The following is a 13,331-nucleotide window of genomic DNA, read 5'->3' as shown; positions in this document are numbered from 1 at the left end:
GAAGACTGACCTGATTGCTCCAGGCGCAGTACAGATCACAGATCAACCTCCAGTTGTTGTTAATCATACAGTCGAGAACTTTAAGATGAGCCATTATCACTGAAGAAACATGAGCCGCCCAGACACCTGCCCCTCAGCTGTGTGTACCATACCCCGCTGTGCCCAGCGGCACCCTGCTGGCACCGTCGCTACTTCTTCTCCACCCCGGAGAGGCGAGTGCGAGGAGGCGAGAGAGAAGCATCAGCAGAAGGGTACGTCCACGTGCCCATCTGCAAGCCCAGCAGGTACCCTGTCAGCTGTGGCCATCGCCCCAGACACGCTTAATGAACAATATGTTAATGATTCAGGCTGCACAGAAACTCGGGGGATTATCTTAGCATTTAAAAGAAAGAAAAAAGAGAGAGGAGTGGGAGAAAAGAGTTAACAGCATGCTGACCGGCGGCGGCGACGCCTAAAAGACAACGCAGAAGGATGCGCCTCTCCTTGCTATGCGTCTCTGTGTTTTGCTAGGCTCTTTTTGATGTTCTCTGTCTCTCTTCCAGGCTGGCTGTGCCTCCCGGTGCTCGTCTCTGCAGTGGTACCAGGCACAGGCAGCTTGAGATTGAGAGCGGCACAGGATCACTCTTAATCTACATGCATCAGGCCACAATGCAGGACAACCAAATGACTACCCTCCTCTCTTCCTCTGCCTCCTTAAAAGTCTCTGTCTTTGACTTGATCCATATCTTCCTCTGCAGTCTCATACTGAAGCTCAATTAAATGCTTGTAATACCTAAACGGGGCTCAAGATATCCTGCAAGAAGGTATAGTAGGGAGGCGCTATGCAGGCGCTCTGCCTCAATCTGAAAACCTGAGTGATGCTGCACTTTGCCGGCAATGCGGGACGCTGTGCAGCCTGAGTTATTTATTTCATTACTCTGCAAAAAACTCTTCAGACTCCCTGACAAAAGGCTGGAGGAGTGCCGCAGCCCCCACCCTCACAGAGCAAAGTCCCACCTTGCGCTCTAAAGTAAATGAGCGTCCAGTTTAAGACTTCCTCTCGCTGTGGGATATCAAAGAAATCAAGCTTTTAAAAGAAAGAAAAAGTATGCAGTGAATCATTTTAATATGTGAGAAGACAGAATCTGCAAACTACTGGATGCCAGTAAACAGCTGCCTGGGACTACTTATGTTTCTTCCACTCCTTTGATGCTCTATGACGTCCAGATGCTTGTGAGTGTGACAGCCTGCTTCATCAGGGAGATGCATTAAATCCACTTCAAATGAGAAACGCCATAACTACAAAGCAGCCTGAGGTGGGATTTAAAATATTCATACATTTTTAATAAAAGCTTCTGTTTTTTTCCTTCTCTAAAGATTGCAAAGCCTGAGCAGGAATTATAATTAAACGTGTGCAAAATTCAGAATATGTAATCCATAAAATTATCGTGCCCTCATCTGAAAACGTTCAACTTTTGAGTGACATCTGCACACACAAGGGGACAACAGTGAACTGGCACCAACAGCAGCAGCAGTACTCCTTTCATATTTTTCAAAGAAGAGTGAGACAGCTTGAGTAATCATGCAGACATGAGACTGTGTCAGGTCAGGAGGCTACAAACACAGTCTGGCCCAAAAGGTCAGCCAAGTCCCCACACTCGACCGGAGACCAGACATGGCTACCCAAAACTCAGTGCTCACCAGCTCGGGAGATGAACACTCACTGGCTCTTCTCTGCTTTTTCCTCTGGGCTGTAGTGCTATTTACCCACCTAGATTGCTCTGATATGAGTTTCCCTTTTTTAGGGATATCATCTATAGAGATGTCTACTAAACTTAATTAAAGGGGTGTCCACTGTGGGAGTTTGTGGTGAGCAATTTCATATAGGAACTATTTTCATTCTATCAAACTACAAAATCAACCTGTACCACAGTGCAGACACAGTAAGTACCTGAAACTGCAGTTCCTCACCTGGCCACTTGAGGCTTGCTTCAGTCACTATGGTCTCACATTTTAAAATGCTCAACGTTACACCAAAGCATGCTTATTATAGCCTAGTATGAAAAACTGTTTAGATCTATATGGATAGCTCCCTACTGTAACAACTATGCAACATGTGAATTTACTTATAATAATCCATGTGGATTTTAAGCCTAGCTTTAAGCATTTATAAAGTGTGGCCAGTGTGTGCAAACACAGTGTCCTAGGTCTCAGTACACTGTGTTTGCACAGTCTGTGCCTTTTAGAGAATTTTATTGTAATTATGTGACAAACATTACAGCTTATTGAGTCGTAACATTCATCCAAAAAATTTTGCTTCAGTTCCCGTGAATTTCTTAGTCTGTTACTTACCATTAATGACCTATAGTGTCTATACACTGCACCCGTACTATTTATAAATGTACATTTTTAACCAGTTGCAGTGACTCTAGTAGTTAACTTAGTACCTCACCCTCTCATCCAAATATGGTCACTTTCAGAACAAAAAGCTAATATGTAAATAAGGATGAAGTCACAGTGGCTATCTCTATCTTTTATAGGCAGTCGATGGCATATAGCTGTGAGGAGAGGCTGATATTCATGGCAGTGACAAGATGTAAATGTAGATGTTTGGTGTGAAGTCTGCAGACTGGAATTAAAACATGCATATTTGATTTTACTGTGAAATTGCTTCTTTAAACTTACAGCTAACTTTACCTCCAGAGGGGAGGCACCAAATATGTCTGGTTAGCTTAAAAAAAATAACCACATGGGTGGAGGGGGCTTCTGTCAAGATGCTCAGCAAGACAAGACAAAATATCACATAGAATAAGTCAAAACATGATGTCAGTCAAACCGTCCAGCTGTCTGCAGACTTCCTGGCGAGATTAAGGCCGTCAAAGCCGATGTTTTGACATCTTACATTTAAAACAAAACACAACAAAATGCTTAAGAAGTCAGGGGGATTAACACAAGCAAATCTTCGACCAATATCTTCAACAAGGACTCACTGTTCCCACAATATCTAAATCTAGGCCAGGCAATTCTAATAAAGTGCGTCATTCCTTGGCGATGTTTCAAAAAAGTGAAATTACCTTTTAAAAGGAATCAAAATGTTTCTGAAAAATATTCTGAAAGCAGTTTGTGAGAGAGGACTTTGCATCAGTTCAGTTTTCCTTATAATAGCAGAATTTGTTTTAGATTTCTGGAAATTAAAGACATCACGTTAGTCCAAATTATCTCATGCTGGAATAATTTAAAGCATAAAATGCTGAATTACTGACACACAACTGTCTAAATAACATCTAGACAGTAAACCGCTGTGACATCATGCAGCACCATGTGGCTCCAAATCTCCCTCCATCACACGCCAGGAATAGTCCAGTAAAGAGCAAAAGCATGTGCCGTCCCCCCCACGATGAAGCCAATATAATCCAATCAATTGTGAGTTATGGATCTCGTGGCGCTCTCACGCAGGCAGTGCCACACGACCTCGCGTTCAAAACAACACACAGCGCATGTGTGTTCCACGGATATCCACGTTACCTCAGTTCACTGATGGAAAATAGATGAGGCCATCAGGAAGAGAACGCCATGAAAGTCACAAAAGGACACGAGGCTTATTGAGACAGCAGATGGATGAGGTGGGTTATTAACATCAGTGGAGAAGAGTTAATACACATCAAAATTAGCATTTTTATTCAGTCCAAATCCATACAGATAGCTAATTTTTATAACTGCTAAACAGAAAATGCAGGTAAAGAAATCCCAAGGAGGTGGAGCAGGCGATCCGCTAAGAGGAAAGTAGGTGGAAGTGCCTTTAGTCAAGAAACTAAACCCACCTCCCCCCAAAAAAACATTGCGCTATGTGTCATTAATTTGTGTATGTGAGTGATATTTAAAAACTGTACTTTATGTGTTCAAACTCAAACCTCAGACGCCAGCATGCTGGCTCAGGTTTAGTTCTGCCTGGACCAAGATGACAGTAAGAAAGTCGTTATTGAACAAGAAGGCTACGACAAATTAAGCCATTTGGTAACCTTAGTTTCAAGAAGCCAAACAAGAAAAAACAGCTGCAAATCAATTTGTTTTGTTAAGCTCTTTCAAAAGTTATTGAGTTATTGTGTTAAATAAACATGACGTCAATGGTGACCAGAATAATCTGATTATGACTTGTGCTGTGAGACATTAATAAGTCTAGAAAAGCACTGCCTAAATGCAGCCAATTTTACCCTGTGTAATGACTTCAGACTGCTTGTTCTGTCAACCTAACGTTTTAAGACTAATTTAGAAACACATTTGCTATTGTTTGTTTGTATAATGTGCAAAATGGTTTCATTGATTATTATTACATTTTTGTCAAAACAAATAGCTGATCAATCCACTTAGCAGGGTATTCCTGACATCCTATTCCCCAGCAACACTTTCCAGTTCCACCAGGGGAACTTGAGGCGTTCTCAGGTCAAATGATTGAGATATATATATATATATATATATATATATATATATATATATATATATATTAGGGGTGCAACGATACACAAAATTCACGGTTCGGTTCGGTTCGATACTTTGGTGTCACGGTTCGATATTTTTTCGATACAAAAAAAATGTTCATGCATTTTTAATTTGTCATTTATTAAAATTATAAATATATATTTTAACTCAAAAGTACAGTTTTTAAATTTAACCCTAACCCTTGTGCGTGTTTTTTATTTTGACAGCGAATGCGCACCTGCGGACCACTTATGTGCAGCCCTGGTTATTTAGCTCATCATATTGCAGCCACAGAAATTCTTTTGTCCATGAAACCATAAAGCTGCACTTTCTTTTTGCCTTATAGTCTGATTTGTCATAACTTCTCCGTTTTGTGGTAAGCTTTTCTTTGGCTGTCACTTCTTCACCCTGACCTGTCTTATTTGGCTCAGCAGAACTGAAATGCTTTTACACGCTCACTCACATATGCTCAGCGATTCTCTGCGCGATCAACCTCTCACATGTTTAAGCTTGCTGCGGGAGATTTCACTTGTCATGTTTGCATAGTAAGCTAACGATTAATAAGACGATGTCAGAGGAATTGGTGCACAAATTATCATCACTCACAGATCAGTGCTGTCGCTCTCTATACACAGTTCGCTCGATTGCAAAGTGAAAGCAAAAAAACAAGCGCAAATTCAAACGCGATTGCAATATGTCACATATTGACAGTGGCTCACCGATGCCAATGACATAATTACCCAGCTACATTTCTGAAAGAATGCAAAAGCATTGACATATATTTTTCCTTCCTACAGGCAGGGCAGCGATAGATTTTGGTAGCCCGACTGAAAAAAAATCGCTAGCCCCGGGACGTCGGGCTAGACGGCAAACACGTTAACGAGCTAACTGCGCTAACACACTAGTTCACACCAATGTAATTGAGCATTGCATGGCACATCCAACATACTGTTTTACTTTAGTCCATGACTCGCTTACCTTCAGGGTCATACGTCACATGAAAACCAAAATAATTCCAAACGCCAGATCTGAATGTTGCAAGTAGAGCTTAACTTCTGTCTCGCTAGCTTGCCCTGCGCTCTTCCTTCTGACGATGCTGTCTGTGTTGAGCGCTCAGTGGATCTGCGCTCGACAGTGCAGCCTAGGCGGAGTAGTCGAACACAGATTCACTGAGCGCTCAACACAGACAGCATCGTCAGAAGGAAAATTGATAAAATAAATTACAAATGTTGTATTGTTCGATACATATGCGTACCGAACCGAAAGCACTGTATCGAACGGTTCAATATCGATACGAATATCGTTGCACCCCTAATATATATATATATATATATATATCTTCAGTAGGTTCTGGGTCTACCACGGGGTCTTCTCCCAGTTGGGCGTGCCTGGAAAACTTCCAAAAGGAGGTGCCCAGGAGGCATCCAAATCAGATGCCTTAACCACCTTACTATCTCCTTTCAACATGAAGGAGCAGGGGCTCTGCTCTGAGACTTCTATCTGACCTCCCCACCCTGTCTCTAAGGCAGAGGCTAGCCAAACTTCGGACCTTTGTATTTGCAACTTTATGCTTTCGGTCATCACTCAGCTCTCACAAACATAAGTGACGGCTGGAACATAGACGCTCTGGTAAAATCGAAAAAGACACGTTCCGCTCAATCCTCTCTTGACTAAAACAGTCCGGTACAATGCTTTTATTATTGATGACATTACACCAATCCGCCAGCCCAGCTCGTGCTCCACCTTTTCATCAGTCATGACTAAGGCATCCCCAGCAGCCAAAAGGTCATTCCCAGCTCCTTCTCCTGGGGATGCCACAACCCACTGGGACCACTTTTTTCCACCAAAGACCCATGGTCTAAAAGGTTCCCGTGTGGCCTAGCTCTGATTAAAATTATATTTAAGGCTTCAACAAACCAAAAACATCCCATATTTCCCCAACTGTAAATTAGAGTATTAAATCGCAGAGGTTTTCTAGCATTAACTGTTAGCTTGTCATTTAGTAACTGTGGTCAAGAGTTTCTACCAGCAGCATGCATCCCGACAGTCTGGCAGGCCTGATCACCTGCAACAATAACTCAAAAGAACTATAAAGAAACTTTAAACAAACATAGAAAGCAACAGGCAAATATTATGACTTCATACTTATTTGCCTGTTCAGCTGACATGCTTCCATGTCTCTCCTCTCACCCACCATGTGCATGCAGAGCAGCACTTGCACAGCTCACCTATTTGTCTTGTGTCACTCAGTTAGCATTATAGCAGACCGAGAGCGCTCCAGTATGTGCAACATTAAATATACTCACGCTGACCTCACCAGTTCCACTTATTTTTCTGTGAACAACTGCCAGACTGCGATCAAGAAGCTGTGTTCAGTTTGGTGTTGTACACTTTAAAGGCCATATTAAATAAACCTCCAACAGCTTCCAGTGGCTTCTCTGCCATCCATTCATGAAATCATTCCTTCATCAGAGTGCCCTTGTTCACTTCCACTGCTGATGCTAACAGGAAATAATGTGGTTTCCTGCCAAGACCTCAGAACCCAGACTAACACCACAGGTTACGATATGTATTCTGATAACAGCCTGTTACATAAGGTCCTTTCAAAAACAAACACTGCTAATGCGCTGAACTGAAGAAGTTTCTCAGATGAGAGGTGAAACGTCTTCAAGAAACTTCAAGCTCATTAGATTACCATGACCTGGATGACTGAGAACCTACGCAGACACTGCTAATGAATAACAGCTATACAGTATATGCTTCACTTCCAAAATAAATAATAAATGTAAGAAAAGGTCATATGAAATGTTTGCTCTTTTTCGATGTATGTGTTCCACATATTCATTATCTACCAGCAGCCACAGCGCAGTGCATTACATAATCTGTGGTTCATGAAGCGTGCAGGGTGTAGAATATGACAGGATGAAGGAGGAGGAGTGTGAATACCGCCTTAAGAAATGTGCTATGCAGATCAACTGAGCACACATCTGAGCAGTGTATGTCATGCCTCGGAGCCAAAGACAGAGCCAGATAGGGGGCAAGTGTTGATGGAGGTGCCTTGGGCATGTGTAATGGATAGTGTATCATGCTCACTGAGCATTAGACTGGTTCTGTTCTGCCTGTCTGCCTACATGTGCAACCCCCCCACTACCACCACCACCCAAACTCCTACCACCCCCTACCCCCTGCCCTCCCTTAATCTTACGTAGGGGCGGGGGCATCCAGGCAGAAGAGGCTGCGACACTGAGCCAATTGGCAACAACAACAAAAAATAAATAAATAAATGAATAAAAGATGAGGAAAGGGGGGTATTTTTTTTTTCCACTGGATAAACTCTCATCTTCCCGCTTCCTGCTCCCACCCATTTGTTTCCCCCCTACACATCCATCAATCATCTGTCTGTGCTTCTAACTAATGGAAAAATAGCGTCCAGCGTGACTGCGGCCTGTGTGGCCGAGCGGAGAAGCCTCACCGAGCGTTAATGTCACCCCCTCCACGAGAGGAAAAGATACGGGTGCGGTCCGACACACATATGCACACATATCCCGGGTGACCTTGATTTGAGTGCAGCATGCATGCAGATTTCCTTTTTTGTCTTTTCCAGGAAAAAAAAAATAGCTGGGAAGCTTGATTCCGATAAGAGATGCCAAAATATACACACATGCACTCCACTTTCAGTTTGATCGCCAGAGCGAGGGAGAAGTGGCGTTCTCAAATGGGAAAACCCTTCAAAGAGCGTGCTCCTGGTTATTCCCATTACACCTTCTGTGTGTGTGTGTGTGTGCGCGCACGTGTGTGCTAAATCAGAAGCCAGGTCATGTCCAAGTCAATGCCTTGTTTGCAGAACATAAAAGCGGCCTGATCTACTGCAACGAGACACATTTGTTTTTCAGATGTATGCAAATCGACATCCCTTTGTCGCTGCTTTGACTGATAAAACATCATGGCCCAAACACGGTTAGATCCTTTGGAGACTTTGCACTCCATAGCTAGATATTTCATTTTCATGAAATCATATTAGGGTTGGGAGGTGACACTGAAGACGTGTCCAGCTGGGTATCTGTTTGGAAAAAAAAAAACCTGACTCTTTCTGTAATTTCCACAGAAACTGACCAGTGTCGCATTCCCTGAACCCTAAAATGATACTGTGCTGACCAACATTCACGTGTTTGCTGCTTTTAACTGCATTCGGGAGAAAAAAGGCAGCGATTCCAGTACAGTGACTCCATTTTTCCCCTCTCAGCATTCGTCTTTCCACGGGTTAAATATAGCATCGTAGAAAACACGCGGGAATAGAGGACGGGTGAAAGACAAGCATGTGGACGGGTGAGGAAGAAGAAAAAAAGCGCAGGGGTTTACAGAATTAGTAAGGGCTATATTTAGTCCAAGAAAGAGAGCATCACCGCTGCTTAGAGCACCATCACTGGTCGTCTCCTCCTCCTCAACAAGGGATGCAATCAATGGAGAGCTGGAGAGTTTCATACATGTTTCCAATCCTTTACAAACAATTTCTCACTCTCCTTTAGTTTGGAAACCCAAATTCTTTCTTTACCGAAAGTAACAATGAAACTGAAATTTAAGGGCTTTGGAGAGAGAAAGGTTTTTCCCAGTAGTAGTCATCGTGTGGACCAAAAACAGCCATTTTAGCCTTTCTTCCCTTTTTTGCCTCATGTGTCCCAGAAAACCAAGGCCATCCATGACTAATCGTCTAGAGCACAACCCCTTCGTTCTTAGTTTGAAAGTTCGGTTGTTGATAACCAGACAGCAACCTCTGAGTCCCAATAAAAGTCAGCACAGTAGTGCCAAAAACTTGTTATGGTGGACGATTGAGGTTGGGAGCAAAAGTAAGTCAATGCCCAGAGACGCTCATGTGCTGACTGTGAGGCTCACACTCTACAGATGGATACAGATGGTCTTTGAACAGTAGTCCCTGTTCTGCTCTAGAGATCCACCGCAAACTGGAGGGTCTAACCAGAACCCACAGCAGGTGGAGAACTGCTTCATTTGTCTGTCCACAGGACATAACAGAAGCATCTAATATGGTATTATTTAATAATGCATGCACACATGAGCTGCAACCAAGAGCTAACCTGCTTATATTCTTTTTGGTTTGATGTGTTTTGTTAAAAAACAAACAAAAAAAACAAGAACATTCACAGATAGTGTAGTCTTTTGCTTTTCAATATATTTTTACTGTAACTTTGAGATGTAAACAACTCAGGGCCTCAGCTGCCTTATAGCTTCCCTGCTAGCCTGAACGTGACAGTAGGTCGACTAAGGAAAAGAACACAAATAAGACAGATAGACAGTGTGGGGTGTTTTTCTCCTAATGGCCCGGGCAGCTGTGTCTAAATTATCACAGAGTTGCTGCCATTGCTTTGGCAGTAGCAGGATGGGGTTTGGTGGGGGCAGGTTTAGAGAAGCCACCCCCTGAATTCTCCCTCATTAACAAGCCAAGATGATGGAGGTGGGGGTGGGAAGCTGGAGAAGGAAGAGCGGGAGCACTCTCACTAGACCCCTGGGGGGAGACAGCAGTTCATAAGCAGCCAAGCTTTAAAATTGGGCGTTTGTCTGCGGCAGGCATCAGGTGGATAACAACACCTGCCTCGCTCATATGTCAGGCCTGCAAATATTCAGGTTAAACACAGGCACTGACTCATGGGTGAGTCACGGCTTCGGCAGCGAAGCAGAGGTGTGATGGAGAGTCAGATTTCAATTGTATCAACCTGCAGATTCAGTGGGCTGTCCCTGAGCATGTTACCAGTATCAGCTGTGGTTCTCAGCTGATTAAAAGCTCTAAGTATCGGACTTCCAGTGAAAAAGGAAGCTGGGAGCTTGCTGGGATATGGTGATTGGAGTTTTCCGCAGTGTGGGAGAGTTAAGTGATGTTGTGGCAAGCATTTATTAGATTGCAGAAACAGGCAAGTGGAAAACTTCACCGCTGAGACACAAGGAAAAGGTTTTGCCTCATGGCAGTTTGTTTTTACAGACAACATATAAACTATGTTTGCTGACAATCCAGCCTGATGGCCTCATTAAGATTCACTTTAAACCAAAAGCATTAGCAGACACCTCCTTTTTAACCCCATCAACCACTGCAAAAACAGTCCAGCTCTGCTAGGATGCTGAGTTACTCCATTCCCAAAGATTTATGTCCTCCATCCTCAGCTAGTACTGACACAGTAAGAGGATTAGAGTCACACACACACACACACACAAACAGAGAGAGAGAGAGAGAGCACTGTTGCCATTTTCTGATGATGGATTAATCCAAAACATGCCACCAGTCCAATGCTGTTATGACATGCTTCAAGCCTAGCTGGTCCGAGATGATGATTATGATGATGTAACCGCTGAAGCTCTGGCGCACAAGAGGAAAAGGATGAGCTCCACAATGTGCCATTTATCAGAGTTTGGCATGCAGACACACAAAGGACCCAGTAAGATTAGTGCCGCAAGTATAAAACTCTCTTTGTGCACTTAAACAGTTGCAAGAGTGAAGAAAAAAAGATGAACCCTGTCAACCCGAACACTGAAAGATGTGCTGTGCGCTACGCTCACACTCCCTTGTTTGCCCTCTTCTGAAATTTTGCCCCAGGTTTTGTGCAAGTGATGATACCTCTATATGACAGCGCTGATGATGTTAGGTACTTTGGAGGTTTTAGGTGATGAGTTCTGACAAGTGAGTCCACATGCAAGCACCTTGCACAACAGCACAGAACTCACATTGTGTCAAAAACAGATGGTCCATATGGAAGGGGAAAAAAAATGCCCTTAATGAACTTTGATGCACTCAATAAACAGTTATATGATCAACTGCCTCCATCCTGCAGCTAGTCCTACCTTGCCACATGGAGTTATGGCTCTGTGTTTACGCTCCTCATTGTCCTGGGGTGAATCACTCCAACGTGCTGCCATCATTTCATTCCAAGCCGCAGAGGGGGAAGAAGTCCTTTAGAGCCCACATTTAGGACGAGAGGAGGGGGGATTAAACCAAAGAAAGAAAGATAGAAAGAAAGAAAAAAGAAAAGAAAAAATGGGTTGGGGAAGATCCTAATCCACACCGTCTTCCTTCTTCATGTCCATCAATGGCTCAAACCTACGCACAAATAATTAAAAAAAAAAAAAGTTAAACTAAGTCAAGCTTTTGCAGACTTTTGCAAGCCTTTAGAAAATTACTACAGCCACTGAACGCCACATCCTTGCATCATTATTGATAGAAAACAACACGTCTCTAATAGACTTTATACCGCCTTAAATTCTTACAGAATTAGTAATATGACAGTGATATCGTAGCACACAGATACCAAAGTGGGAAATCAGTCAGCACCTGTCTAAAATCTAGCTCTAGTTCAATTGAGGGAGAGCTAAAAGTGAGCGGTGGCAGGTGCATAGGGGGAGTGGGTTTGTTTTCTTTAAACGAATGCTTTTAATTAAAGACACACCTGAAATAATAATCTGCACAAATATATGCGCGTTAAATAAAAGCGTTATTCGTGACTCCATGGGGAGGAAAGTGCACATCAAGCCCCACGTATGCCACTGCGGTGTAAAGGCAATACATCAGCCACCGTGTATAATACTATACGCTGCTCACTCTCTCTCACACATGACACAAAGGCTGCAGAAAAAGCAACATTTTTGTTATTTTTCGGCTACTTTAAACAACAAAATCGTCCCCTGTGGCTATGAATACGGTTCCCTGTTGCCAAATACTAACCAGGCGGACGACAGGTTGTTGCCATAAATGCGAACATTGAAAAAAAGAGAAAAAGAAGAAACCCATACCTATTACAAATTCAGAAAATAACGCCCAAAAATATCCAAAAAAACACACAGTCCATATTTCTGTTGAGAGTAGACAAGCTTCCGTCGAGCCAAAGATGGGTTAAAAAGGCTGTCAAGAGATTACAAAGCGGGATATTCAGTCTCGTTACAGAGCTGCACTGACTGAGCGCTCAGGCTCACTACCTGTTAGGAAAAACACGCTGGAAAAAATACGGAAAACGCCCTTCAGTGTACATTTCTCCGTCAGGGAGACCCGACGAAAATTAAACCTCATTCATTTCCACTCATTTGCGTGTTTCACTTCGATGTTAAATTTCTCCAAATAGAGACAAAAAAGTAACGTGTACTCCTATGTGGTCCCGGTTGGCGGCGCGACAATCTGTACATAGATTGACGAATCTCCGGACCAGCACAAAGCTCCGCCCCTCGGCCTTGCCTTCCCGCTGGTGGAAACCCAATCAGGTGATCAGTTTAAATTTGGAATTTTAAAGCGGGCCAATGGAAAGCATTGTTACATAACAATTTCAGTAAAAGGTAGAAGCTGGTTCATTCTGGTTACTGGATGAAAACTATTATTTGCTACATTGTTACTATAGTATTTTATGTTACACTAAGTTTGTATTCCGGTGTGTACGGTATTTCTTACCCCAGTCTATGAACAAAAATATATTTTTTAAAGCATAACATGTTGTACACACTGAAAAATAATTTCAAAGTACTATGCATACTCCTTATCTTCTGATGTAGTTTTTCTGATAACACTTTTTCATTTAAACTCAAAATAAATTTGAGAGCAGAAGCTTTACTCTTTGTTAGAATAGGCTTGTTACTATGTTACCACTTTTATATTCAAATACAGCTTCATGTTTTTACATGACTGAGATTGTCTTTTTAAATTCAGTAATGGAAAATTTAAATAAATGAATGAATCAATAAATAAAAGAGGGGCTTCTCAAGTGGTTTCCTAATCTTAAGTACTTTAGCACTTTATTTTTGCTTTAGTGCTTTATACGTATTGTCAATCTGCTTATCTGAAAATTACCGAAGTACTGAACTCCTTACCCTCCCACCCCTTTTTAAATTCATCT

General features: G+C 42.6%; 1 protein-coding gene across 2 annotated transcripts in view; it reads right to left on the bottom strand.

The window, feature by feature from the left end:
* LOC120741398 (rho GTPase-activating protein 21-like) overlaps window positions 1-12,643 on the bottom strand; it is a 101,089-nt gene extending 88,446 nt beyond the window's left edge. Inside the window, exons 1-2 of one of the 2 annotated variants that reach the window (XM_040044289.1) lie at window positions 12,244-12,643; window positions 11,299-11,554 (exon numbers count right to left, since the gene is read on the bottom strand). In XM_040044289.1, coding sequence (XP_039900223.1) covers window positions 11,299-11,376 — 78 coding nt within the window. In that variant the 5' untranslated portion in view covers window positions 11,377-11,554; window positions 12,244-12,643. Of the gene's footprint in view, window positions 1-10; window positions 4,230-11,298; window positions 11,555-12,243 lie in introns of those variants that run through there. The other variant, XM_040044288.1, reaches the window with a different exon arrangement.
* Between the last annotated feature and the right edge of the window lie 688 nt (window positions 12,644-13,331).

Source organism: Simochromis diagramma, unplaced genomic scaffold, assembly GCF_900408965.1.
Source record: "Simochromis diagramma unplaced genomic scaffold, fSimDia1.1 OVJJ01000602.1, whole genome shotgun sequence".
Taxonomy (NCBI): Eukaryota; Metazoa; Chordata; class Actinopteri; order Cichliformes; family Cichlidae; genus Simochromis; species Simochromis diagramma.
The sequence above is the reverse complement of the archived record's forward strand: the minus strand, read 5'-3'. Positions and strand labels throughout refer to the sequence as shown.